This window comes from Ixodes scapularis, unplaced genomic scaffold (genome assembly GCF_016920785.2).
Source record: "Ixodes scapularis isolate PalLabHiFi unplaced genomic scaffold, ASM1692078v2 PGA_scaffold1__304_contigs__length_218370807, whole genome shotgun sequence".
NCBI classification, from domain to species: Eukaryota; Metazoa; Arthropoda; class Arachnida; order Ixodida; family Ixodidae; genus Ixodes; species Ixodes scapularis.
In genome coordinates, this window is record NW_024609846.1 from 174,846,792 (window position 1) to 174,872,416 (window position 25,625).

At 44.6% G+C, this 25,625-nt stretch overlaps 3 protein-coding genes across 3 annotated transcripts; 1 reads left to right on the forward strand and 2 right to left on the reverse strand.

Moving 5' to 3' along the window:
- Positions 1-3,050: 3,050 nt before the first annotated feature.
- LOC8052221 (transmembrane protein 222) lies at positions 3,051-5,436 on the reverse strand. Its single transcript, XM_040215567.3, has 5 exons — positions 5,071-5,436; positions 4,903-4,987; positions 4,774-4,805; positions 4,490-4,583; positions 3,051-3,185 (listed from the first exon to the last, which is right to left on the reverse strand). Exons 1-5 carry the CDS (start codon positions 5,199-5,201, stop codon positions 3,051-3,053), a joined length of 477 nt encoding a protein of 158 aa, XP_040071501.2. The 5' UTR covers positions 5,202-5,436.
- Positions 5,437-5,723: 287 nt separating this feature from the next.
- Positions 5,724-25,189, forward strand: LOC8052222 (28S rRNA (cytosine-C(5))-methyltransferase). Its single transcript, XM_029989595.4, has 6 exons — positions 5,724-5,986; positions 7,721-8,000; positions 9,827-9,950; positions 15,223-15,364; positions 20,182-20,297; positions 24,415-25,189. Exons 1-6 carry the CDS (start codon positions 5,837-5,839, stop codon positions 24,995-24,997), a joined length of 1,395 nt encoding a protein of 464 aa, XP_029845455.2. The 5' UTR covers positions 5,724-5,836; the 3' UTR covers positions 24,998-25,189.
- Positions 6,052-9,199, reverse strand: LOC120844012 (the record flags this gene model as incomplete). Its single annotated transcript, XM_040215566.1, is given in 2 exon segments — positions 6,052-6,210; positions 8,904-9,199. Coding segments are annotated over 2 exon segments (435 nt in total).
- Positions 25,190-25,625: the final 436 nt, after the last annotated feature.

Genomic DNA, 25,625 nt, shown 5'->3' on the forward strand with positions numbered 1-25,625 from the left:
GCCACCGAAGCGGCTGCTTTTGTACGAATTTTGAGTGACGGGTTAATCTTCTATAATCTTGTAGGGGGACAATAGCGACTTCTGTGACACACAAAAGGCATTCTCGGGAAGAAGGGAGTTCCTCCTGCTCCTCTTTTCTCGTCGTGGCTGGAGGCGAGACAACCTCCGTCACTAGCTGCCAAGGTTGCTAGACGGGCATTACAAGCGAGTCGTTAGCGACATGCACCAGGTGCTCTTTGCTAATCGTTTAATTCGTTTTAAAATTCCTTTTTGTGACTTTTTTAACAAGATATTGGTATGTTCGATTTGATGGTGCCTATTTGAACACATATAGACCAAACAATGAGCGCCGAAATTTCGTTGTAGTATCCCTTTAAACAAGCACGTAGCAATCTAAAAAAAAAAAAAAATTCTGGTTTAAGTTTTAAGAATGGCATAAGTGTGGGAGAGGGCTATCGCCTCTCCCATCATAAAAATTCCAATTCCCCTTCCTCTCCCCCCCCCCCCCCCCCCCCCCCAAAACGATTCCTGGCTACGCCACTAGGCTGGCTTGCAACTTCTAATAAATTATGGCAGGTTGTCGGTCGTTATATCTTCAAACTATTTTGAACACTATTTTCTCGCACACCGCCAGCGCTTGTTTGTGAAGAAGGCCTGTTTCTGTGAATTCACAGCTGTGGCAATTTACAGAATTTACAGGCAATGAGGTGGCATGTATCTCAACCCAAAACTGAGTTTTAACACAATTCTATTTTATTTTTATTAAATGGCTGCACAGAAATTACGTAATCCTACATGAAGTTTTGCTTTAATAGCAGAATGCTCTCCCGTATTTATACCCTACTTAAAGGGCAACTCCACTTCATTTTTCCTTTTGAAAAAAACAATGCAGTCCTCTTCAGTGTCACCTTGGAAGACCACACGTCAAATATTATGACATAGTAGTTCAGTCTAAATGTTTCTTTAACGGTCCGGCAAACTTTGCAACTCGCCAAGTTGCCGAAATCGGCTGACTCAAGCAGGCGAATTGAGGCGCAACCAACAATGCAGTCAAGGCTACAGTGTGGGCATAGCCAACATTGAGCTAAACGTCATCACCATTGCCCCCTTTTGCTGTTTTTTACTTCTCAAGGCAAGCGTAATGGGTGACGTCAGCAACGTTTCCTCTTGGTGCTCAGCGGTGTCCACATGACTGGCGTAACGTGCCTGCACAGCACACTTCTTGCGAGCCATCTGGCCGCCCCACCGTCTCCCGCATCACAACCCCCATCGTCATCTCGCCGTTTGTGATTATTGTCTCTTGGAGTTTCATCCACACTACAGACACTATGTGTGCAGACTAATTCCACAGCTGTGCAGACGTCGTCGAATGTCGTAGACACCAAAACATTGTGAAGAGTGCAGTGCAGACGACACTTGGGCCTGACACACACCTGCCCCAATCCTGCCCGTTATTGCGCCATGTTCTTGGCGGCCCACGGCCAATGTTGCCAGATGAAGCCGAAATTTCGGTTTCTGCTCGTGTTTAAAATTAGATCCAAAAATATATACCGTAATATCCCGAGTCATCGCCCACCCTCCTACCGCCTGAAATTCATTAAAAAAGTGGGGTGGGCCATGTCTCGGTGGGTGATCACAAACACTTGAAAAAAAGCGGAAAAAACCGCCTATTTTTCTCTGCGTATCTAGCGCTGATGCACAAGAGATACATCAAACTCAAAACTCGATTTAGTTTCGTTGTTTTATAGAAAAAAATGCTCACGAAAGAATATTTTATTATAGCGAAGTCCGCTGCTTGCATACGCGCTAGAAGCACCGCCGATCTGCATATAGCGCGAACGTTTGCTCCGTGAAAGAATGTCACCACTATGTACTCCTAGTTAGTAAAAAAAAAAAAAAAAAGAAAGAAAAGTCTACAAGAAAATAGAAAAACCGACCAGGCGCAACGAGCGAGCGAGCGAGCGAGCGGACCAAAGAAGCGATCAAAAGCAATGCTGGGAAAGCGGGAAAGCCGGCGGTCGCGTTGGCAAATACTTTGGCGTCGGGCCAAGTCGGGCGCCTTGTCAATTGCAAGCTCTTGCGCAACTTTCTTGTTTGGTGCGTACATACGTGCGTCCGTGCACGGCGGGCTATGAATGCACGGTTGGGACGCTCTGCAAACGTCTGTGTAGGGCGTTCCAGCAAAGCTTTATTTACGCGTTGGCTTTGCCTAAAATATTGCACAACCGCGGTCGCGACGGGCGGGAAGGAGGAGCGGGTTCGCGGTGACCTTACTTCGGCGGAGACAGACATTGACCTAACACTCCGCGGTTACGTTAACAAACTCTTATTTTGTTATCTCCATCGTTTTCTTTTCGCACGATACACGACCACTTTGGGGTCGCTCACGGAGGAAATGCGTAAACAAAAAGCAGTGTCTTTCCCTCCTTCGTTTTACTTTGTCACGGACGTCCTCCAACTGTAAGGTCCGCGGCCGCGTCATTCGGGTAGGATGGGTGTTCGCGGATCGCTGAGTCCGCGCTGGGGTATTTGAAGGGGTGGGCGATGACTCGGTGTTTTTTTCGGAAATCGATATTGGCCCAAAAAATGGGGTGGGCGATGGTTCGGGGATGGGCGATGACTCGGGATATTACGGTATTCTATTTTTCTCGAAGCAACAATGTATGTTTTACTAGGGCGTTTTAATGTGAAATCACTTATTATCCCGAAATCTTCGGAAATGAGCGGAGTTGCCCTTTAACAACCTCAATTAAATCACCGTTTGCAATTTTCTTTTGTGGGGGAGGGGGAAGCCAGTTGCAGGATTGATATTTCAGACACAGATTTGGTTTATCTCACCAAGTCATTCGACAAATGTTGGCCAACACTCCCTTTAATTACTCTACAGTGCCCGCTTGCCTCATTTTATCTTCTACAACATGGAGATTCTAAACGGCCCAAAACCCAACAGCACACCATGACCACCGAAGTTTCACTGCACAGTGTTGTTGCCAAAGAAATGTGTGGAATACATGATACATTTACATGCTCTGCAAGTTAGCAGTGTATCCTCACCTGACAAACTTTCCACGTATAAGCATGAGGAAAGCCACCTTGACCATGTTCCAGTTAGACCTCCCACCGTAGTTCATGTTGTTTAGTGCCTTTGCCACGTGAGAGTGGCAGTTGTCACAAAATAAGTTGTGCTGCATGGGAGACAAACACGTTAACATGAAATTGTAATTGTAACCGTTTGTTTCTTGTCGTACACTGAACAATGACGCATCTCTGTTACATATGCCTTTTCTCCTTTGGTATCATTGTGACCTTTTTGCAGTTTTCAAGAAGCCAATTGAAATATGCTTTGCCCAACTCTCAAAGATGTTTAGGTAAGCCTTCAGAGCAATAGCAAGCGACTTGTATATTCAGTTCAAGCTTCCAGGAACGCATGTACCATAGTGTAAAGGAATTGATAGGTTTGAAACCGCACTTACCACTCTAGAGAACTGTGCAACCACATTCGTGCTGTTGTGCCTTTGCATGGTGAATAGAGACTTACTGTGAAATGATGGTGTAATTTCACATACAAGCTCAATGACACCTTGGCGGAATAGGCCAAAGATAGATGATACATGAAGGCGAGCTGTTCCAATACCTAAAAGGGACCATCACCTCTCACTAGCTACATTTAGAAACATGGTCATAAACTTTCCTCCCAACAGATATATTTGTCTGCATGTTCACACTAACATGATGGACAGGCTCACATTCTTTTTTACAACTGCACTGATTTCTTGAGACTGCTACTCAAGATCTGCCTCACACTGTTGGTGTGTATGTCATACAGTGTTAGCTCTTATATCAAAGTCAAAGATAGCTCTAGGAATAACACTGTCACTAAGGGTAATATTTGTGCCGAGTGCCACGTCTGACAATATATCCCAATTTTTCTAGGAACAGACTCGAGGTCACCTCCATATGCCCGCCCTGTGCGGTAGCAGCCTTTGCACTGGACAATTAAGAGTGACGGATGCACCTGGTCACTTCCCACAGCCCGGTGATCACTATCTCGCAACTTTCGAGCCCTTCCGAGATTACCTCGCTGAGTTCAGCTTGCACATTTCAAGTGCTGCAAAAGCAAGGTTTGCGATATCAACAGGGTCTCTCTTTCGTCTGCCCTGCCTTCGCTGCAACTGTTTTGTCTCGGCGGTCGGGAGCTCCAAGTTTCACAGTAATCTAGCTGAAAACTGTGCAACCCGAAGATGTCCTTCCGAATCGCCACCTACTGATGGTTGACGAGTTTTTATTTGAGACAACAAAAGCTGCCACACTTCTGTTGACAACGGGTGCTGTGAACCTTATCACCTGTTAAAGAAATGACATGCTCGACAGTATAGAAGCAACAGTGATGTTGCAGAAACAACTCATGTAAGCGAAAGGTTACATTCCCATTGAAGCTTGGACCTCCGCCACACAAAAGAGAGCGAAAGAGGGGAAGGACACAACGCACCATGCGCCCCTTGTACTCGTCCGATGCCTGCGCGACGGCCCGATCCCAGCCTTGGACACCGTCCCTTGCCTTGGAGGGGTTCAGAGGCCAGTACCTGCATGAGTCATCGGCATGTATGAACGGACGCAATGTCTTCCAATGCCACGCGTTTATGAACCGCTGACTACTTATATTTAAAACAAATTATTCGCGTACTTTGAAGACTACTCCCGGAGAATCTTAGCAATCCGATGGTGATCACTCAATGTACTAAACTTGTCTAGAGGTACGAAAGGAGGACTGGCCTTGTGGGTCTGCCGAATGCCATGTGGTCTTCCTGAAACAGAAAAAAAAGATAGTAAAGAAAAGTCAGTCAAGGGTTTCTTGTAAATCGCCTACACGTCGAGACGGCCCGCATACCAAACCGTACTCACAGAGACGTAGTAAGGACCAGCGAAATCTCGGATGATTCCACTTGACGTGCAGATTCCCATATGTCCGAGGAAGGGAAAAAACCAGCTGGAAAACAAAACAGACGGGCCCATTTAAGGCGGCTGCAATGAGAGCGACGATCGATAAATAGTTAATTAATTAAGACGTACGTCATACAGGGAATCGGAGTCCATACTATGCAGAAGGGGAAACGATCGCGTGCGAAGTCGATTGCCGGCGATGGCATCTCATCGGCGAGAACGGATGCTTTATCGGAGGTATCACCGGCTGCCGAGAACATTCGCGAGAGAGCATAAATGCGATGCACGGGTCTAGAGCAGCGTGTGTTGACAAACACCGTTAAAACATGAGAGAACACCCAAGAACACCCGACGAATCTACGGAAGTCCACATCTGACAGCCATGATCAATGATGATGATGGAAAGGTGAAGGGCATTGAAGAGAAGCGAGAGAAGTGAGAGATTGACAGGAGGTAGAAGCAAGTAGAAGTGTAGGAGAGGGCATGACGTCAGTCGCGTAGCCTCCAAGCACCCTTTAGAGATTGTTGAGAGAAAAATATGAATGCATAAACATAAAAAAATTCTACAGTAAATTTGAACCTTGAAAATTGGGCGGCGGCTTGCGCCACGCAACTAGTGTGGTAATAAAAAAAGCATATAAATTAAGTTGGCTTATTATAATATAATTTACTTTTAAACAATGTTTTATGTAAATTATTTATATATAATATCAAACATTTTATGCTTTTACATTACGTTTAGTTTATTTTTAGTTTGCTTATATAACAGTCTTACAGCGCTTTCTAGCACTTTGCAATGATTTGATGTAATACGACGTAAGCCTAAATTAGCGTTTGCTCCTATTTTGATAGCTGCTTACTATCGTATTGACCTTATCTTGTCATGTAAATTGTAATGGGGGACAACATTTCATCGACACCTCAGAGAACGTGGAAAGGGTTGGTGAAGCTCCCGAGACTCTACAAAGTAGCAACTGGTATTCTGACGTCCCTTAGCGAGCAAAAGGGCTCACTTTACAATCACCTGTCTGCCGCCAAGCACAGAGTAAGCACTTCGTTTTTTAGCATTACGTTTCTTTCCGAGGTGAACGTCACGCCGATGCACGAACCATGTCATGGTTACCTCGGCGTCACCACTGCGCTCGCCGATACTGTTGGGCAAGCGTTTCCTTTCCTTGCTGTCTGGACTCGTGCAAACGCCCGTGGATGGCTATGCCATTGCTATTAGTGCACGTGATTTTCCTGGAAGAACGTTGTGGGGCCATGGTCGGTATTTTTTTTTTAACTCGTTTTAAATAACAAAAACGGGTCTCTCTTTTTCGTACGCGCTCTGCGTGGTCCGTGTTTGCCCCGCACGTGTGCTTCTAATGTTTTCCAGAACAAACATATCCTATTCCTAGCACGGGTGCTGCTCCACCACGCTTGCTTGCTTACTTTGGGCGTGTTGGTTGGGATCCGTTGAGTTTCCTGTGACTGGTGTTTGCCTTCGAGGCGGGGTCAGCTCTGCGTAGCCAATAAGGAATAAAAAAGGGGGACTGACGGAATAAACTGAACGAAGAAGAAAAGAAGGAACGCCTTGTCTCGTGGTTGTGCTAGTTAGCAGAGTTTGATGTAGCCTGTGTTTGGCGGTTGACTTCATGCATTCATGACGAAGTTTGCGAGTGAAATTAGGCAGTACAACAATGCCTGGAAGGCATTGTTGTACTGCCTAAGTCTTTCCTATATGAAGTTTTTGTGAAGTCACATTAAATAGTGGCGTTCGATTCATAAAATTACTTTCTTTTTTAATACCTGGTTTGTTTTGTCTAATTTTCTTTTGCTGCTTTAACAAATGAAAATTTTTGATCTCATTTTATTACGCAGGCCCTTTTTTTTATTAAGAATTTTAGTGTTTGTCAGTACGAAGTGATGATTGGAACAGAGGCATTGATGCAGGCATGCCACCATTTTGCCATCGTTTTGATTATTGCAGCTTCTTGCATGTTTGAAATGGTGTATTTGATGGGAGTTGCTGCATGCTCTAGCCATCAGGGCATTGTCAATCGAAATGCCGACAAAAGCCTTCTACAATGTAGAAGTGTATCTGATGTTTCAGTTGCATGTTAAAATAATTCCCCAGTCTTTAGCCGAAGTATCCTATCTGTCCTCCATTGCTTAGAATGTAAGCATCCACTGCGTAGGCGTTCATTTTTATAAATCTTGCCCAATCAATCTGTTGGTAGCACAGAATCGTCCTGAAAGCCCCTTGATGCATAGAACTTTATGAAGGCATATGGGTTGGCGCTTCGTTGTGACTGGTTGCATCTTTGTGGTCATGGACACTGAAAGAGATGATCGATAAAGAATTGTACAGTGAAGGAGCACATTCTCGTTTGCTGTTGACTTGCGAAAGTGACAGTGCCCGATAAAATACTACAGGCTGCAGGTTCATTGCCGCCATTAGTATGGCAAGAGTTAAACTGCCATTTCAGCCACCAGGTGACACATCATTTTGGAAAAGGTCTATTGACTGTAAATAATAAAGGCGAATGGCAATACACTTCGAGCTTTAAACTTCAACATTTCTACACCATAGCCAAAGCACCGCCTGCTTAGCTATACCATTGCAGAAATGTTTACAAAGTAGACCCCTCTATCTGTGATGGCCTCACTCGGAACTGATGCAAATGTTTTTTTTTTTCTTTTGTATTTGTTTGTATTGACTTGGTACAAGGGCAGCATTTGAGTGCCCCCTAGAATCTACATTAACATCTCCCCATGCTTTTTTGTTGCACCCTAGAGGACAGAATGCCTGGCTGCTATCCTCACAGGAATTGTGAGGCAGAGATCCACGCTAGAAGCCGTTCTGAAAGAAAGCCGGCTGCTCGAAGTCAACCCAGGCTTCAATCATGAGTTGGCACTGGTCCTTCTCTATGAGCTGCTCTTTAGCAACAAGAAGACACTTCCTGCCGGTAACAGCAGGATAAATCAGGTGCTAGCCTCCAGGGAAGCTATTGAGAAAGCTCTCAGGAAAGTGGAGAAGGCACAGGGGAAGGAAGCGGCAGTGGATGATCAAGCAGGTATTGCAGCGAGAATACCTTTTTCTTCTTGGTCTGAGAATGGAAGGATAATGAGGTGCCGTAGCATAGGCCATATCTGAGAGGTGTTAAGTCTGCATTTAGACTTGCCTTTTTAGGTGGTGTGGAATTTCGAAATCTAGCTTTTGTTTTTGGAACCTTGGGAGATGGCATCGGTGCCCCTCTAAGCTTGGTTAAGCTAGTTGTAGGTTGGGTTGCAGTTTCACTTGTGAGGGTCTTTGACAAGTTTGTCGTTGGTTTGCTGATTGACTGGTATCTGAGAGCTCTCCTTTTGCTTCTCACCGTTGTCTAAAGGTTTTCTCGCTAGTGGACTTCTTATTCTTATGTGTTTGCATTGCCTTCATTGTGGCCTGGTCTTTCGTTCCTTGTACATCCTTCTTTAGTGTCTTTCCAGTAAGAGTGATGGCATATTCCCTGGTTGTCTTCTGCTCTTTGTTTTGTCAACAAGTTGTTTGCAAGGAACAGGTTTCCTTCCCATTATTCTGCCGAACCTAGGATGACTTCAGACCATTGGGTGAAGAAGTCCTCAAGTTGAAGATATTCTATAATGTAGGTTTAACCTGCATCATCTCATTCACTGTTATTTGTTGTGCGAACAGATTGAGCGCGCAGTCGCTAGCCAATACCACTATAGCTATAACCATGCTTGAAGTTGTCAGATGAGAAAGGCATAAAGTAAAACCACACAAACACATTTCAGCAGAATCGATAGGACCTCTACACAAAGCCCCACAAACCTGACACCCTTCCAGGCGCTCATTCTTCTATGGTAGAAGCAAGCTCAGGCTTGAGTCAGGTGCATGCTGTCCTCTTAGGGTTCAGAAGAAAGTGTCGGTAAAAGTTTTATTCATTCGCTGTCCTCTCTTCTCTGTCTTGGTGCAGGTCTGAGGGCCGCCATGCTTAACCGCTTGTCTAGGGGCAGTCCCCTGAAGACTCTTCTCTTCTACACGGTGCTGATGGTGACTGTGCCCATCTCGGCCTTCTTTGTGGCCCAGTGGACAATGGGCCATTGGTTCGACATGTCTGTCACGGGCAGTTCCATTGGAGCAACCATCATCAGCGTGCTGTGTGTTCACGTCATTCTGGCCCTCTTTGTGTATGAGGCATACCACGAGGACTTTGTCGGCAGTGCCGTCACCGTGGCACAGAAGGAGGATTGAGCACGTCCGAACACTAGTCATTTCCGGGACTGGCCGTCTTCATGACTGGACTGGTGGAAGAAACATTCCTCGGCCTATTTGGGCACTTTGCTCTGCCATCAAGCTGTTGCACTGGGAAAGGATGGAATTGATGTGGTAATAAGTGTTATGGGAGGTCGCTCGATAAATGAATTCTTTACAGTAATTTCCGGTTTCTAGGGACTGCAGCTGGGTTGATTTTGAGGGTGCTTAAACTTTGGTCTTTCTGTTTAGGGCGGTAGTACTTTTCTGTTGCGTGGGGACAAACCTTTCGATTCATTGTAGTTGTAGTTTTCTGCTGGTGCATTTTCTCTTTCTTGCTGCTGGTACTTGGTGTTGGAGTTCAGAGTCCCACGTTACCCCCGAGATGACCGGGTGTCTTTTGATTCTTTATATGCTCGACAGGAGCTTGACAAACGCACGGCTGATCAGACCACTTGTCAGTCAACTTCTTGTTTGACTTAAAAATGGCCGCTCAACTGTATTAATCCAGAAAGTGAATAAACATTATGCATTGCATAAATTTTGGCCTTATGAAATCTTTTGGCACCTCATTGTCCTTCCACAGCTCTGTTGTTAGGTAAACTTTTCTTGCATATGTTCCCCACTTTACGGTTGTCATGCTTCTAGTGGTGCATCCCCCACGCTACGCCAGAGTCAACACAGTCCTAACCAACACCAAGGATGTGATTGAGCAGCTAGAGTCTTTGGGGTTCCATCGCAAGAGCTACAAGAAATCTCGCGGCTTCCAGGAGTGAGTGCTTTGTTTTGTTTTCTTGCATCTGCAAATGCCTCAAAGCTGCCTCAATAGAGGACATCCATATATATAGGGGTATGGAAATAAAACAAAATGTAGGTATAAAAAAAAAACTAACATTTTTTTTAAAACTCAATTTAAAAGGAAAAAGAAAGGCATTTTGAGCTCACTGAAAAAACGTCTGCACATTGTGTAAACTAGTTAATGTGTAAAATACCGAGCAAGCAGCCATCCAAGATTATAATCTTGACACTGGGGGATGGGCGCTTGTCAGGTTCGAGAGTGAAAATGCAGAAGGGCCACATGACGGGGTGGGCTTCACTGCTTTGCATCGGAGTGCTTGAAGAAGTGATTGATTGGGATGGAGCATCTCAGTTAGCCGGGTTGGCTCAGAAGTTTGGGCTGGGTGCTTTTATGTCCTTTGCTTAGTTTTGAAACATTCCAAAAGTAGCTAGTGGGCACTTAATGGGACATGGGTGCCTGCTCGGTGTTTCACATTAACAATTATTCCGACTTGCTGCAATCATATCCAAGCATGCAAATTTGAATCCTGCAAGTATATTGTCAAAATTGGACCTCTCCCATTTCTTTCTAAGGAATATTCCAGTTTCCTTTGCAATAATAAATCAAGCCTTTTTCATCCAAGGACAAAGATGAAAACGAAATGACGCCCAGTTTTTTTAGATTGCAGCTAGCACTTCAAACCCCCCCCCCCCCCCCCAAAAAAAAAAAGGTATTTTTTAACTGCAAAAGTAAACTGCATTGCCAAACAAGATGCCAAAGCTTCATCACTAACCATTATCTTGGTCAAAATTTAAGCGATTTTTCAAAATTTTCAGTTGGAAAATGGGGGCCCTTTTTTGCCCTTTTTTGGTAGCTCCATGTATTTGAGAGCTCGTTCGGCTGCCATTTTCCCATTGAAAATTTTTAAGAAAATCACTACTTTTTATTAAGATAATTGTTAGTGATGAAACTTTGGCATCTGGTTGTGACTTCTAACGCTACATTTGGGTGTAGAATGAGCGTTCGGCGATGCAGTTTATATTTGCAATAAAAAAATAAAAAAAAACCTGTCAATTTTTTTTTTTTTCATTTGAAGGGGGGGGGGGGGGGGGAATTACCCTGTACCAAGATTGTAATATTTTGATTTCAGCACCTAAAAACACCTTTTTACATTTCAGACTGCATCAAAATTTCTTCAAACAGTTATTTTTATTCGGCTCTTGCTCTCGAGCTGTTTCATACTGTTCCATGGTGGTTGATTTGATAGAGCAGGGGCTCTCAGACTGTGCTGTCTCAAAAACCCTCTATCTGTCGCATATGGCAGCTGAGGAACCCAACCTGGTCTGGACGTTGACACAGTAAAACAGTGCAGGAGGCTACAGACTTAATATACAATAATGAACATACTGAGACATTCATGGCTCATAGTTGTGCATTCCAGGGTGCCTCAATGACCTTCTGTTTAGAGTGATGCCACCCTTTGTAGTACCCGATGCCGACAGCATACGCTCACAGGGAAAATACAAAGAAATCGGCAAAAACAAAATGTCGCCATAGCACAGTGAGCGCCACAGACGCGTGCAGAAACGCGCTCTTTCACGCGCTTCTGAACAAAAAATAAATGTAAAAGTCTGAACAAAATGGCCAGATGTCTCCACCCTAAGCAGAGCGCACATGAAGGCACCCTAGCGCATTCATGGGTGGCTCAAATTTGCTAAAATGGTGCTTAAACCGGAAAAGCTCTTCCCTTATGGGCGGGGATGATTGAAGAAGATTGGGTGCTCGCAGAGCCCATTACGTAGAACATAGGGTTCCGGTTTTTTTGGTATTTATTTTTCTTGAGAATCTGGGGTTATTTATCCGTGTTAATTTCTTTCTCTTTGAATCGGTGTTTTTGGGCATCTAATTTGAAGGCCGGAGAGAAATCTCTTCATGAGGCTTGGGCTGTAAAGCGACTGTATAATTACTGGAGAAAATATGATAATTTATAAGTTATAGATCAATTTTTTCCAGTAATGCTGGTGAAGATAAGAGAAAGGAACAGGCAAGGAATCTGGTTTCAAAAGAAAGGAGCCCCAAGGATGGTTCAGTACAACTGTGTTCCAAATCAAAGAGGAAAAAAAAATAAAAGATTGAAAAACTGAAGCCGGCATATTTATTTTTTTTTCCTCCAAAGAGAGTTTGTATTTTGGGTTTCTCAGTTTTTGCCGATTCACAGAAAACAGCCTCAGTCTAATTTTCGGTGTTTATCAGTTTGTACTGAAAACACAACGCCCTAATCGCAATAAAAGAATATGCGGGTCCCTTTGGCAACCACCTATTAACTGCATCATCAACAACAGTAATAAACCATATGCGAAATGTAGAGCGCCATCTAGTAGTGTGCAGAGAACTACGTCCGCCATCTTGGTAGCTGCGAGAAAACAAAACCAGTGTCCCGACCGGCAAAGATCCCACGTAAACAAGTGACCGCGCCTTGTGCGAGAGATGCGATCCCAACGCGTTGCTGCATTCCACTGCCGATGCAGTGATAAACCTTCGATTTGTGCATGACAGGAACCCAAATGTGAAGTGTTCACAATATTTTCTTATTTTTATTTGTTACTTGAGACGCAGCCTTTGACAAAAACAATTGGTGACAACGCGAAAAAACATGCGGACGTTATCACATGGCGTGAAGCCATTTTTTAGAACTATTGAACTGGGTCCATAATCTTTTCACAAAATTGTACCAAATTTGATTCTAATTTTTTTTTTTTTGCACGTTTTTGAAGTGTTGGTTTGCGTTTTTCTTGATGCGCAAGCAGCTCAATGTATGCGGACGACACCGAGGCTGTTAAGCGAGGCAAAAGGATGACAGTTCTAATAATCTACGCCACCAACCATAATTGCAGATGCGTATGGTTAACAGTGGGCAACAAAAGCTGAAAGCACCAGAAAGCCCTCATTTTAATGTGATATATATTAAAAAAATATAGATCTACTTTGGAAAGCCAGAAAACAACCTCATTGCTTTGCAGCGGTTCCTATACACTTGATTTGGCGTCGGTAAACGAGGTTTGTAAAACACCTCTAAAACTAATTGGGAGAGTTTTTTGATAAAGTATTCTTGAATATCTAAAGGAATACTTCAACAAAATTTGAAATATATCCGTCGTGTTCACATATAGGCTGAATATGATCCACAATATCTGTAAATGACATTCGCACGTTTCTATTTCGAGCCTGATGGCTGTAGTTTTCATTATAAACGGCCCACTCTGGCAAACACTCGGAGAACAGCCAACAGAGAGCACGTCACATCCGCCGCAATCGTGACATAGTTTGTCTCGGGACCTTACGTCCGGACGCAGCGGACGCTGCGAGCTATCCCAGCCAATCTCGCTCTGTGGACGTATCCAGTGATATGCTTTCCGCGCGTCGCTGTGCCCCCTCTCCAAGGTCACGTGACATTTACACGGCCTTGAATAGGCCCCGAAGGCTCGTAGCATCCGCTGAAAGCAGCCGAAGCACACCAGCGATTGGGTTACCGCGAGTAAGCCCAAAGCTGCCTTTGTACGAATTTTAAATTACTGGTTAATCTTCTATAATCATGTAGAGGGATAATAGCGACTTCTGCGACGCACAATAAGAGTGTCTCGGGGAGAGGCGAGTTCCTCCTTCCCCTCTTTTCTCATGGTGGCCGGAGGCGAGACAGTTATCGTCACTACCTGTCGTGGTTCCTAGACGGGCATTACAAACGAGGCGTTAGCGACATCCACCTGGTGTTCTTTGCTAATTGTTTAATTCACTTAAAATCCCTTTTTGTGTCTTTTCAACAAGATATTGCTGTGTCTGATGTGATAATGCTCCCTTGAACACGAATAGACCAAGAAATAGGCGTCGAAATTTCGTTGTAGTATCCCTTTAAAGCACAGTCACGTAGAATAGAAAACATAGCAGGCACAGACGACGTGGCTGTTTGCTCAAAACTCACAAAGACGGGATTTTGCTGTCTTTTTTTGTTGAACGCCACGTTCAATTACATCGAATGTGGCATTCGACTTAGGTTTATCGCAGTGGCTAAAACTTCTATGTCGGCGGCGGCGAAAACTTGCGTTGCGGACGTTGAGTGGAGCAACACGGGCGGTGTCAACTTCATTTCACAAACTCCTGTCCTTTTCTTTTTTTTTTTGTTGCAGTCGAGGTAAAAATCGTTTAGTGCGAAAAAGCTCGGGGGGTAGTTTTGAGAAAGTCAAAGCAGTTATTCTGCCAGGGGGTGAACAAATCTTCATCACTAGCACAACATTCGTCAACTGTGGTTGAGGTCAATGCTATCTGAAACCAATTTAAGCTCTTTGCAACACCTGAACGATATTGCTCAGGACATAGTTTCTTTTAGAAAAACACAGCTTTTCACCAAAAAACACTTTTGCCAGTAATAACTAAAAAGAAACTAACCTTAGGTTGCATGTATTGGTGTGGAGCACTCTACTGCTAAACAGTACAACTTCATGCGTATTCACATCGAAAAAATAATTAAAAGTGTCCTCAAAGATGAAAGGCATGACGGCCTTGTCCTTTGTCCACGTCGGGTGGTCGGAAGACAGAAAACAATAAAGTTTCCGAATCACACTTAGTGGCAGAGCATTCATGCCTTGGAAATACTGAGAAACCGAAACTCAAGATACTTGATGCTACCAAGATGGCTGCGTGCACAGTGCTGCCGGACAACCAAGCAGTTTCGCATATCGTCTATTGCAATGATGCTCCTGGAAAACAGCATTCTTCTAATGTGGCACTCGAGTATGTGTGCTTGGCAACTTCTCCTGTCAGCTTGCTGGGTAAATTGGTGTTTGAAAAAGTTGGTGCAGTCTATTCAGATGTACTCTAAGGCCAAGTGCCAGCCTACGGGTTTAAAGCTGGCAGGATCAAATCCAGTCTGATGTGCTCGCAATCTAACAAAGGCTTATTTCGGTGTAGGCGCTCTGCAACTTCAATTTCAATAACATGAATTCCCAGTTTAAAATCATCCTCTTTTACTGGGGCAGGCCTAGTACATTCACCAGCTTGAATTGTAATACCCCTCTTCCCAAACTTCATCTCATTCTGGTCTAAAACTAACTTGTGGCATCTCAAGTTTTAATCTGTCTATTTTAGAAGCAAATGAAAATTGTAGTACTATGATGTTGCAAATGTAGGGGCAAAGAATCGAACAATATTCTTGCTGGTGTTTATCCCTTGGGCTTTCTTTGCGAGAAACATTTTTGGCGGTATTTCTTTTTAGGTTTGTGGAGCGTGTGGCCTGCCTGGAGCCCCACGAATTTATGAAGGACCTCCATAGGAAGGACTGGCTGGTGTTCAGCAAAGATGCTAAGCTGAGTCACAGTCAGCTTGTTGCAGACCTCCACCTGCTTTTGCAAGATAAGGCAAGTGCCCAAGCTGTGCTGTCTGCTTGCCTGCTTTCTCCCCAATGGTCTTGCCATATTTGAAGAGTAGAAGAGCTTTCGAGCTCCAGCCACCGTTCGACACTTTCGTCAAACCCAGGAACAAAGGGCCATTTCTCGATCAAAGTTCTGTTGGCTCGAGAGAGAGACATTGTTGTTGCTGTACGTAAATGTAGACATGACTCGTACGTGACGTCATCCAGAGTTCTCGGACGGCCACCAGAGAAGGAGCTTCCTTCTTTTAGATTTGCCCAGTTGTTGCTATTCTGCCCCCCCGAAGATTATAGAAAACTAACCTGTCACTCAGAATTCCCACAAAAGCAGCTTCCCTCTTTCCCTCTTTCCATGATGGCCAAAAGTATGCACTGTGACATCAGTGCAAGCCATGTATTAATTGCTACATTTATGTTGCATCCACATTCATTTGTGCATTTGTAACTGAAATTGTGGTAGAGTCATCTCTGGATCATAAAACAAAACAAACAATACCTTGCTTGTTGGGACAAATGAGTCCAAAAGATGTTTGTTTTCTACCACTGAGTCATTTGTGACCACCCAGAGAAACTTAAAAAGATAGGCTTCATTGCATTGCTTCGTTTCAATGCCAGTACTTGGCATTATTCACCTCATAAATATTTTTGTTAGCTTGCACAATCAATAGCTTTTATAAAACATTGAATGCTGATTGGAGCTGAGGGCTGACTAATAAATTAACCCAATTGATCGCCACCCTTTAATAGGCTCGTCAATTGATAAATCCGTTGGTTGATTTTTCTCCAGTCATGTTACATGAAAGACGTTAGAACTATAAATTTTTTTACTATGCCATAAATGGTATAAATGGGATATTGCCGTTCCATTTCAAACTTCACGTTGCAACGCCTACATAAATGTGAGGGTAGATTGAAAAGTTTCTGGAATGAAAAAGTAAGCATTATAAATCTAAGTCAAGTGATGTTTTATTTTTTGACATGATCTCCCCGAAGCTCAACATACTTGGTCCAGCATTTCTCCAGCTTTTCGTTTTCCTCCCGGACGTGACTTTTTTCGAGATCCCCAAAATAACTGTTCACAGCCTCCATCACCTCTTCGTTTGACAGAAATCTCTTTCCAGCCAGGAAGGTTTTGAGCTTCGGGTATAGGTAGAAGTCAGCGGGAGCCAAGTCAGGTGACTATGGATGTGAAAGGGTTTTGAACTTCAGTTCTGTCTCTCTTTGCTGAGCGACTGCGCTTGAATGGGCGGGCGCATTGTTGTGGCAAAACAACACCTGTTTCTCGACCATTCCCATGTGTTGAATTTCTCATTTCAGCTTGTCCAGAAGTGTTATGTAGTATTGGCTAGTAAAAATTTTTTTTTTTCTCTTTTTAAGATAATTAATAAGCAAAATTCCTTTGGCATCCCGACAAACTGGTGCCATCACCTTGCCGGCTGACCGAATGGCCTCTGTCTCCTTCGGAGCCAATTCACAGGCCCCAGTCCATTGCTCCAGTTGTCATTTCTATTTCTGGAGTGTAATGGTGGACCCAGGTCTTGTCCATATCTACAAATCGTCACTTGAAATCCGTTGAACTTGCTTGAAACGCGTGCAACCTGTCGACAGACATTCGGGCTCAAATGCGTTTTTGCTGCGGATTGAGCAAATGCGGCACCCATCTTGCAGAGAGTTTCTTTAATCCCAATTTATTGTGTAAGATACAAACAACTCGTTCAGAAGAGATGGCCGCTGCATCCTCAGTTTCGTGCACTTTTATGCGGCAGTCATGAACCACGTCCTGAACATGGTTCATCACTTGTGCCTGTACGACCACGCATGAGAATTCGGAAACCGAAAAACACGCAGAGGAAATCAAAGGCGATGAGTCCCCAAGAACAGCATTCAACATAAAATTGATTTCCGTCTGTTTTTCCCTTCCAATAAAAAAATTTGATGACCGCTCATATTTCGTTTTTATCCATCATTGAAAATGTTCATGGTTGCTCGACTAGAATGCTTGTCAAAGTGAGACTTTTTTGAGATATCAATCTGACATTTGTGGTCATCTCATGAAAAAGGTTCCAACACAGCAGCATAAAAATACTTTAAAAAAAACAACTAGCGGCTATTTTGGAAACTTTTTAATCTAACCTTGTATAAACACAGGAAGCCTTTTAAAGCGAAAAAATTTTAAGTTAATATTTTAACAGCATAATTGCCCTCGGCGACAGTCGGAAGCATGCTGAAGTGGCATACCATGCAAGTCTGTATCCTAAAAGAAATAAGAATGTTGGAAGTAATAAAGTGGGCATTTTTTACCTTTAATGCAAAAGCATTAACTATCCCATGGAGCGAGCTGATGTCATCAGCTTTCAAACCGCGGCAAACGGCACCTTAAATCTTTTCTCCAAGTGAAGCCAGCTCCCAGCTGTGAAACCGTGCAAAAAGCCTAGCCAAACGGCACCTAGCTTCCCCGATCCCAAAAGAGCGGAGTGAAGCTGATGGATTTTGGCTTCGGTCCCATTGGCTGGCGCGCGTCGACGAGGCTTCCATTGGCCGCTGCGCATCAGTTTCAACGACCACCACCCCATGGTGCTGCGTGTCCACGAGGGAGCGGCTCCACCGCTCTACGACCAAGGTCAGCGCACCGAGGAGAGCTATAAGAAAGAAAAGCCATTGTTGAAAGGAGGTCACCCCTCTCCACTTTAGCTTTCCTATGTGCGCGCCCTTTTCTTCCTTGCCCTGTCTTTCTTATGTTGTATTTGACTATAGCATGCGCGCTTCACCGTCGACACAAGTACGCTGCAGACGAAATAAGGAAGCGGAGGAATGACGTGCATGCTTTCGCATTCACAACTCGTGAGAAGTGCTTAGGCGTACCTCGAGCCTTTTTTTTTTCTTTACTTTCTCCAGCACGAGACTGATTGAATGACCAAAACAATATTGCAATATAGCATTGCCTAAATAATGGGAAGGTTAAGCAATGAAGTGCCCAGTCTCGATATGCGTCAGGTTGGGGCCGAGGGTTATCAGAAAGTCTCACGAGAGTCGCTAGCCCTCATCAGAAAAACGGTGTTGCTGCGGTCGATGCTGTCTGTGTTGTGGTGCGGGTCTTTTGTTGGAATTACAGAGCCTAATACACTCAAATAAAAGGTGATGTAGCCAGGAATAAATTGGCCTCTTGGCATCCGCGGCCCTCCCTGAGAAGATTGAAGTGGGTGAACCCACACTCTCGAGAATAGCATCGAGAAACACACGCTGCTGCGTTGCTCGGTTACACTCGTTTATTCCACTTGCGGCAGATATTAAGACAGTTTGTTTCACTTGTCTCAGTTATCCTGCCAACAAACAGTTTGTGGATCGTAATAGAACGGGCACTCTTTCCTCACCACAACATAATTTGAATTGTTCCGACTCTGAAAAACTCGCCCACACCATGGCACAGTAAAGGGAAACGTTGGCTGCAGCTCAACTTTTTACTCATACAAGCTAGCAATAGCACGGAAATTTCCAATACAGCACTAACTTCTCTCGATGCAAAATATTTATATTGCAAAAGCTAAAAATTGTGCGAAAAACAAAAAGCATAGAACCTGCGATTTTACACACCACAGTACCAGTATTATGTAAGTATCCATATGAAATTCCTTGTTTTGTTGAATTTTCACGCTGGTGAATCGATGCATCTCTTTAAAAAGAAACAAATATTTAATGTAAATAGTACAGTTGACCGGGAAACAGGCATCTGTCATGGTGATTCAATCTTCCAACGTCTGCCTAGAGTAGACGGCACATACACTCGAGTGTTTATTTAAAGGAGCTGTGCAACAATTTTTGTACTGTGCACAAATACCGCTTAAAACGGATCCCTAACGTTAATGACCTATGAAACACGCGTTCGTTTTTCACCCCACGCAATAGAAGTCCCAGAAAAAAATTGAAGAAAAACGAGCAGCGTTCACCCCCTCAACTCGCAGCCAGAACAGGCGGCCACGTGATCTGGAGCCGATTATATGCCGCCAGTGTGGATCATAGCCACGCGCTGGGGTTGGCAAAGCGCAGGACACGCGCTGAGTTCCAGACATTGTTATGGCTCGGCTGTTGTCGTCGTTGCAGCGATTGGACACGGGTCACAACCCGAATGCTCCTCAAGCTAGCAATTGTCACGAGCCCAAGTCGAGTGCCCACGTAATGCTCGGGTCCAATCTATGAACCGCATTCAGATATCGTCACTTGGGTGTACTGCGATCCCCGAGTTACGTCATCAAATTTTGCAAAGGAGAGATTGAATGAAAATGATCGCTTTTGTCCTTGAAATTACACCGCAACAAAGGAGTTTCTTGGCCAATGGCGTTGCGTGTGAGTATCCTTGAGTCCCAGGTGTGCCGGTAAGCTCGTCTAGAGAGAAAAACATTCCAATTTAATATCGTTGCACAGCTCCTTTAAATTTATGCCATACTCTGGTAACCTTATTCAATCTTCTCTGAAGCGTCGAACAGTACTGCAGCATTTTCCTTCAGAAGACTATATTGGTAGTAAATAGATTGAACGATCCATGTCACTCTTTGGACAAAGACAGCTTCGGAGCGTGTGTGGTCGATGTGAAACCTCAAAAGAAAGCATCTTATCTTTTATGTCGGAAAGTTGCAAGGTTTTTCTCTAGTCTTTCTTTCACAGATAGTAGTGAGTAGCTGGGAAGTACCACAACTGCAGTCTGCAGTGAATACAATTATAGGGAATGATTTATGGTGCTAGTATGCTTCCTAAGAGACCAGGAGGTGCTGGGGATCGAAAGTATTTTTGCTTCTGATTTATTGCTTCTAGGCCTCCGGCATGGCTGTGGTTGCCCTTGCCCCAACACCAGGCTCTGTTGTTATCGATGCTTGCGCAGCACCAGGAATGAAGACAACATATATTGCCGCTCTGATGGAGAACACCGGGTAAGTGTTCACTTGTTGCATCTCCTTTCGGCGTATAGTATTTGGCCCAGCCCAGTCTTGAGAGGGTTATCACTCTGAAGCTAGTTACTTTGTACTAGGAAGGAAATCAAAAAGGTGCACTGTCAGACTTGAAAGCAAGGCGATAACAGTTGTTACTCTGTCATTTGCTTTTTGCACAATTGGAATGAAAAAATTTCTCTTCACAGTTCTTTTATGCCAGGCACTCTATTGTTTGCGAGCTTGGTACATTCAGTTATATTTGATACATATTATTTCTTATCTTGATTATAAATTAACATCATTATTTAATATACGCTCCATTAAAATCGGTACATACTTGCTAGCGTGATGAAAGCTTATGCATTCCATTTCCATAAAAATAAGGGTGAGCGAATAGTGGATTGAATTGAATATCGCTGCATCACTCATAGCTTTCACGGCATAAAGAAGAGCCTCGGTGTACTGGTTCTTTTTACAGCGTCGAAGCTAGAGATGATGTGGCCCTATTATATTTGGAGCAATATTTGCACGTCCACAGATAAAAGTCAAGACTTGTGGAGTTGATGAAACCTTTCTAGGCTTTATTTGGTCTGGTAGAGCGCCATTTAGTGGTTACTACAGCAATTTTTATTTTTTATTTTTGCCAGCCTGGTGGAACCAGTACGTATCGCAAACAAGAAATGCACTTAAAGTCAAGTGAAAATGCAACCCTTTGAAGAAGGGTATACGCTCCGTGCGGGGGAACTATAGGGGGCGCTTTGAAAAACGCGCGTAGCGTCGGTAGCACAGGAGCTGGCGTTCGACAGTGAGGCGCGTTCAGCAGCCTGCAACGCCTTTTCGCATGCCAAGCTGTGGCGGCGGAAGCGCGCGCGGACGGAACTTTTGCTTTTTGAGCCAATACGTTGAGGGTGACGTTGCATGAGTGCTGGGGCAGACCTAAGAAGGGCATCTAGCTGTTCTCCACTTCTTATATATCGAGTTTGATTCGTTATTAGATATATTGAGTTTGATTCGTTATTAGGGGTAATTTCTCTAGTTGCGGCCGAAAAGGGGTTGGAGCAATTTTCCGAAAAGCAAGACGGCTGCCACCATAAATGCTCTGAGTGATAAATTTGTTTCGCTCGTCGCTGTAAACGGGACTGCTGGAACGATGCTATTGGGAGGCGAGTGAGATGTTCACTAAGTTTGTGCACGAAGTGTGCCAAGTTTCATTAAGGCAGCAGGTGTGAAAGTTATGTTCCTATAACGAATAAAGAAATAAAGCAATATTGGACCCAAAATGTTGTGTTATAACCGGGCTGTGCGAAGTGCAGATTTGGGCACACAGATGCTTGGACTTGACAGTAACATGATACAGCACTTATTATACCTAAAAGAGGTGGCATAGCAAAATTAGGTGGAAATTTGGTTTGGGCAACGGAACTCAATGGTAACCTGTTTTGACCATGAAAGGGCTGTCAAGAGAATTCCACTCGTCGTGGGAGGTGGAGATTTTACAGGTAGGAAGGGACTAGTGGACTGTACTTCCAATTGGAACAACTTTACGAAAGGTGCTTCTTAAGCCGAGAAAACAAAGTTGTTGGCCAACACATGGTTTGGCCGTCCAAGGCTTTTGCGTTCAGCTGTTGTGTAATAACCTGTTGCGCGAGGTGCTGATTTTCGGCACATAGGTACTTTGACATGACCGTAACTTGACACAACACTTATTTTACCAAAAAGAGGTGGCATAGCGAAACCAAGTGGAAATTTGGTTTGGGCGGCGTAACTAAATGGGAACCAGTTTTGACTGCCAAAGGCTGTCAATATAATACCACTCATCGTGGGAGGTGCACACTTTACAGGTATGAAGGGACCAGTGGACGGTACTTCCAGTTCGAACAACTTTGTGATAGGTGGCTCTAAAGCCGGAAAAAAAATCGTTGTCTACAAAACACGGTGTCAGCGTTTCCACATCCAAAAGAAGGCTAATCAAAAAAAGAAAGCACACCACATAAACTTCCGTACTCAAACGTCGATTCTCCAGTGATTCCGAGTTTCATTGTAGTTTTCCTTAGATTCATATTTGTCACCTTTTTTTTACCATTCGAATCTTTCTTCGTGAAGTACAGATTGCGTGCCATACTTGTCCGGAAATATCATCGACACATACGATGGGGACGAAACTTCTTTGGAGGGCATTCATCTAACGAAATTGGCACTGCATACCCGCGAGTGAGGATGGCATTTCAGCTTGTCCCATCGGCGCTAACACATGTAGGCGTTACTGGTACGAAAACAAATGCAGAGCGCAAAGCGGCAGTGTAGATAATGTCAGCCGTGCCAACACAGTGGCAGACATGATCGGGAGACCAAATTTCTTGAGTCGTACGGCACGGGTCCATCGTTGTTGCTGTCCCACAAAACATCGGCGAGGTGAAAAACTGTGAAACTATATTCCCACGAGATACGACGCAGCACCGGCAGCACTTCATGCTGTGAACCCAGCGCAACCGCACCGCTCCGACTTCAATGTGTACCAACGTACGTGGCGTGGTTTCGGTTTCATTTTCTCTGGGGATCTCACTGCCTACCTTCGGTAACGGCCGCGCGGCGGCGCGCCAGTCGCGTCGCACGGAGTGTATTGTTTACCATATATGTTCTAACAACATAGTAGCTCAAAGTGCTTGAAAATACTCTGAGCATGTTCTGTTGCACACTCTCCCATTTATTCCTGCCAGAAAGCGTGGGGACTAGTCACAATAGAGAAGGTGTAGTGCATCCGTAGTATACCCTTTTTGTTTATTGCCACGACAACACCCAGTGTTTGGGCAGGGTGTTTTTTGTCATTCTTGACGGGTGTGCTTTTACCACACGTCTGGCAGTGTGGGAGCTAGCATTAACTCTTGCTCCCTGACACCCTGCCTGAAAAGTGTACTGTTTCCTTCTTTGGGACAATCGAGTTACTCACTGGAGTTCATTTTATGAGGACGCCATCTGTAAAACAAATTGCTGTTTGACACCAAGCACTCGCAAACATTTCTTGAAGCATGTATATCCCTGGTTTCCGTCCAATTTGGGGTGTTGAGCAGAGTGCACGCAGCAGGCAGAAGTCCATCCCTGGCAAATGCTCGCCCTTGTCTAACCACAATTCTGATGTTAAACAAGGTCTAGCTTGGTACTCTGTACCAGCGTTGTGGAGTTGCCACTCCGGAGTTGGAATGATTCCGGAATCATTCCACATTTTCGCGACCCCGGAATGGAATGGGGGAATGGAATGGCGGCAGCGTTGAGGGGAATGGAATGGGAATGGAATTAGATGCCTTTTGCCCGGAATGGAATGGGAATGGAATGGGGGGGCCGGGTCTTTATATTTTTTTTTATTCCTTTAATATTTTTTTTGTTTAGCTGTACCAAGTTAATCAGCGAGTTAGCTGTTCAGAAATAAAATGAGCGGGAAACTGCAAACCCGCATGGAGCCATAACAGATTTATACGCAAAAAAAATGCAATACAAAAAAACAAGCGTCAAAGCAAAGAACAAAGAGGGGAGGGAAGAGGGGCGGCGGTGGCGCCTTTCACCAGTGAAGTTCAACACAAATCCGAATGCGTCTGCGCCTGTATTTGATTTTCCAAAGACTTTATGACTCTTTTTAAAACGCGTTTCCGATATGTATCGCGATACATTTTTACGCATATATTTCAGTATCAGTATTTTAGCTACTATTTTCATCTATCCCAGTATTTGTATTTTCAAATACATTTTTGACTATTTCTGCCCAACCCTGCAACGCAGTGCAGCTGTCAAGTGCCAATTTTTATGTTTAGGAATTAGAGGAATGGAATGGAACGATTCATCCATTCCAGGAGTGGGAATGGGCCCAGTGTCCCCATTCCTAGGAGTTGAAAGGAATTGAATTATCGAAAACTCTAATCCCCCGAATGGGGAATTAGAGTTTGCTCTAATTCCCTCAATGCAATGCGGTAGAGGTGGCGTAGCCAAACTGGCCAGTTACATCGATCTGTTGCTTGGTGACTTGAAATTAAGTTGCACGTCACTCGTCACTGGCGAGAGACACAGTGCTGTTTGAAAACTGGTGTTGTTATCCTTTAAGGGCCATCTTTCCCCCTCCATCCCACAGCAAAATCCTCGCCATGGACCACGACCAAGAGCGCACCCTGTCGCTGCGCGACCTCGTGCAGCGCGCGGGCGTCTCGAGCATCTGCAAGGTGCGCACGGCCGACTTCCTCACTGTGGACCCCGAGCAGAGCCCGTACTGCGACGCCGAGTTCATCCTTGTGGACCCTTCCTGCACGGGCAGCGGCATGACCAACCGTCTCGAACCCAACCCCAGGGACGCTGCGCAGAACTTGGACCGGCTGCGCAAGTTGAGGGCCATCCAGGCCATGCTTCTGAAGCATGCCACCAAGTTCCCCAAGGTCCGCCGCATTGCATACTCGACCTGCTCCGTACACGCCGAGGAGAACGAAGAAGTCGTCGGGGAGGCATTGCGGTTCACGCGGGGAAGGTTCCAACTCGAGAAGGTCTTGCCAGAGTTCGAGAACCGCGGCTTGGACCGGTACGAATTCGGGGAGTGTTGCGTTCGGATGTCGCCGGAGACGACATTTACGAGGGGTTTCTTCTTAGCAGTGTTTGTGAGGGTGCAGGAGGAGGTGGAGGAGGCTGGGAGGAGGAAGAGGACAAGGAAGAGAAGAGCAGACTGAAGTTGCTGGTACCGTTGTGGTTGCGATGAAAACTCGAGACGTTTGGCAGAATTGGTATGGGGTGGCGTCGAGGCACTGCTGCCATGAAACATCTTTTCGTTTCCTGTTCGGACTTCCTCCGACATTGTTTCTCGGTTACATTTCATTTGGATCACAATAAAAGTTCACCTGTGGCACTTTTTGCATTCAAAATTGTCAGCAGTACATTATGTGGGTCGTCGTAAATGATGGGAAGCGTGCTGTTTTAGTTTACGGTGCATGGACTTTAGTGATGTTACTTGTTTGAGTGTGTACAGATAAAGTGGCATATTGCACTTGTCTAGTAATGTAACTAATAATTTATTTTTCCTTTTTTTTGGGGGGGGGAGGGGGGGGAAGGTGATGCCGAAGCATTGTAAACTGCAACCCCCTCACTGTCTATGCCCCCACTGATTTCCGCTTTGTCTTCGGTTTGAAATACTTTGCAAGACTTGCGAGGAAATGTACCTTGGTGTAAAAGAGGTGAAAAGGCACCTCTAAAATTCCAAAGCTCTAATATGTCAAACTCTAGCAACAATATTATTTCGGGGTATCACGTTTCCAGTTTGCACGACTCCAAAACTGTAACTAAAGAGAAAATTTTTTTTTT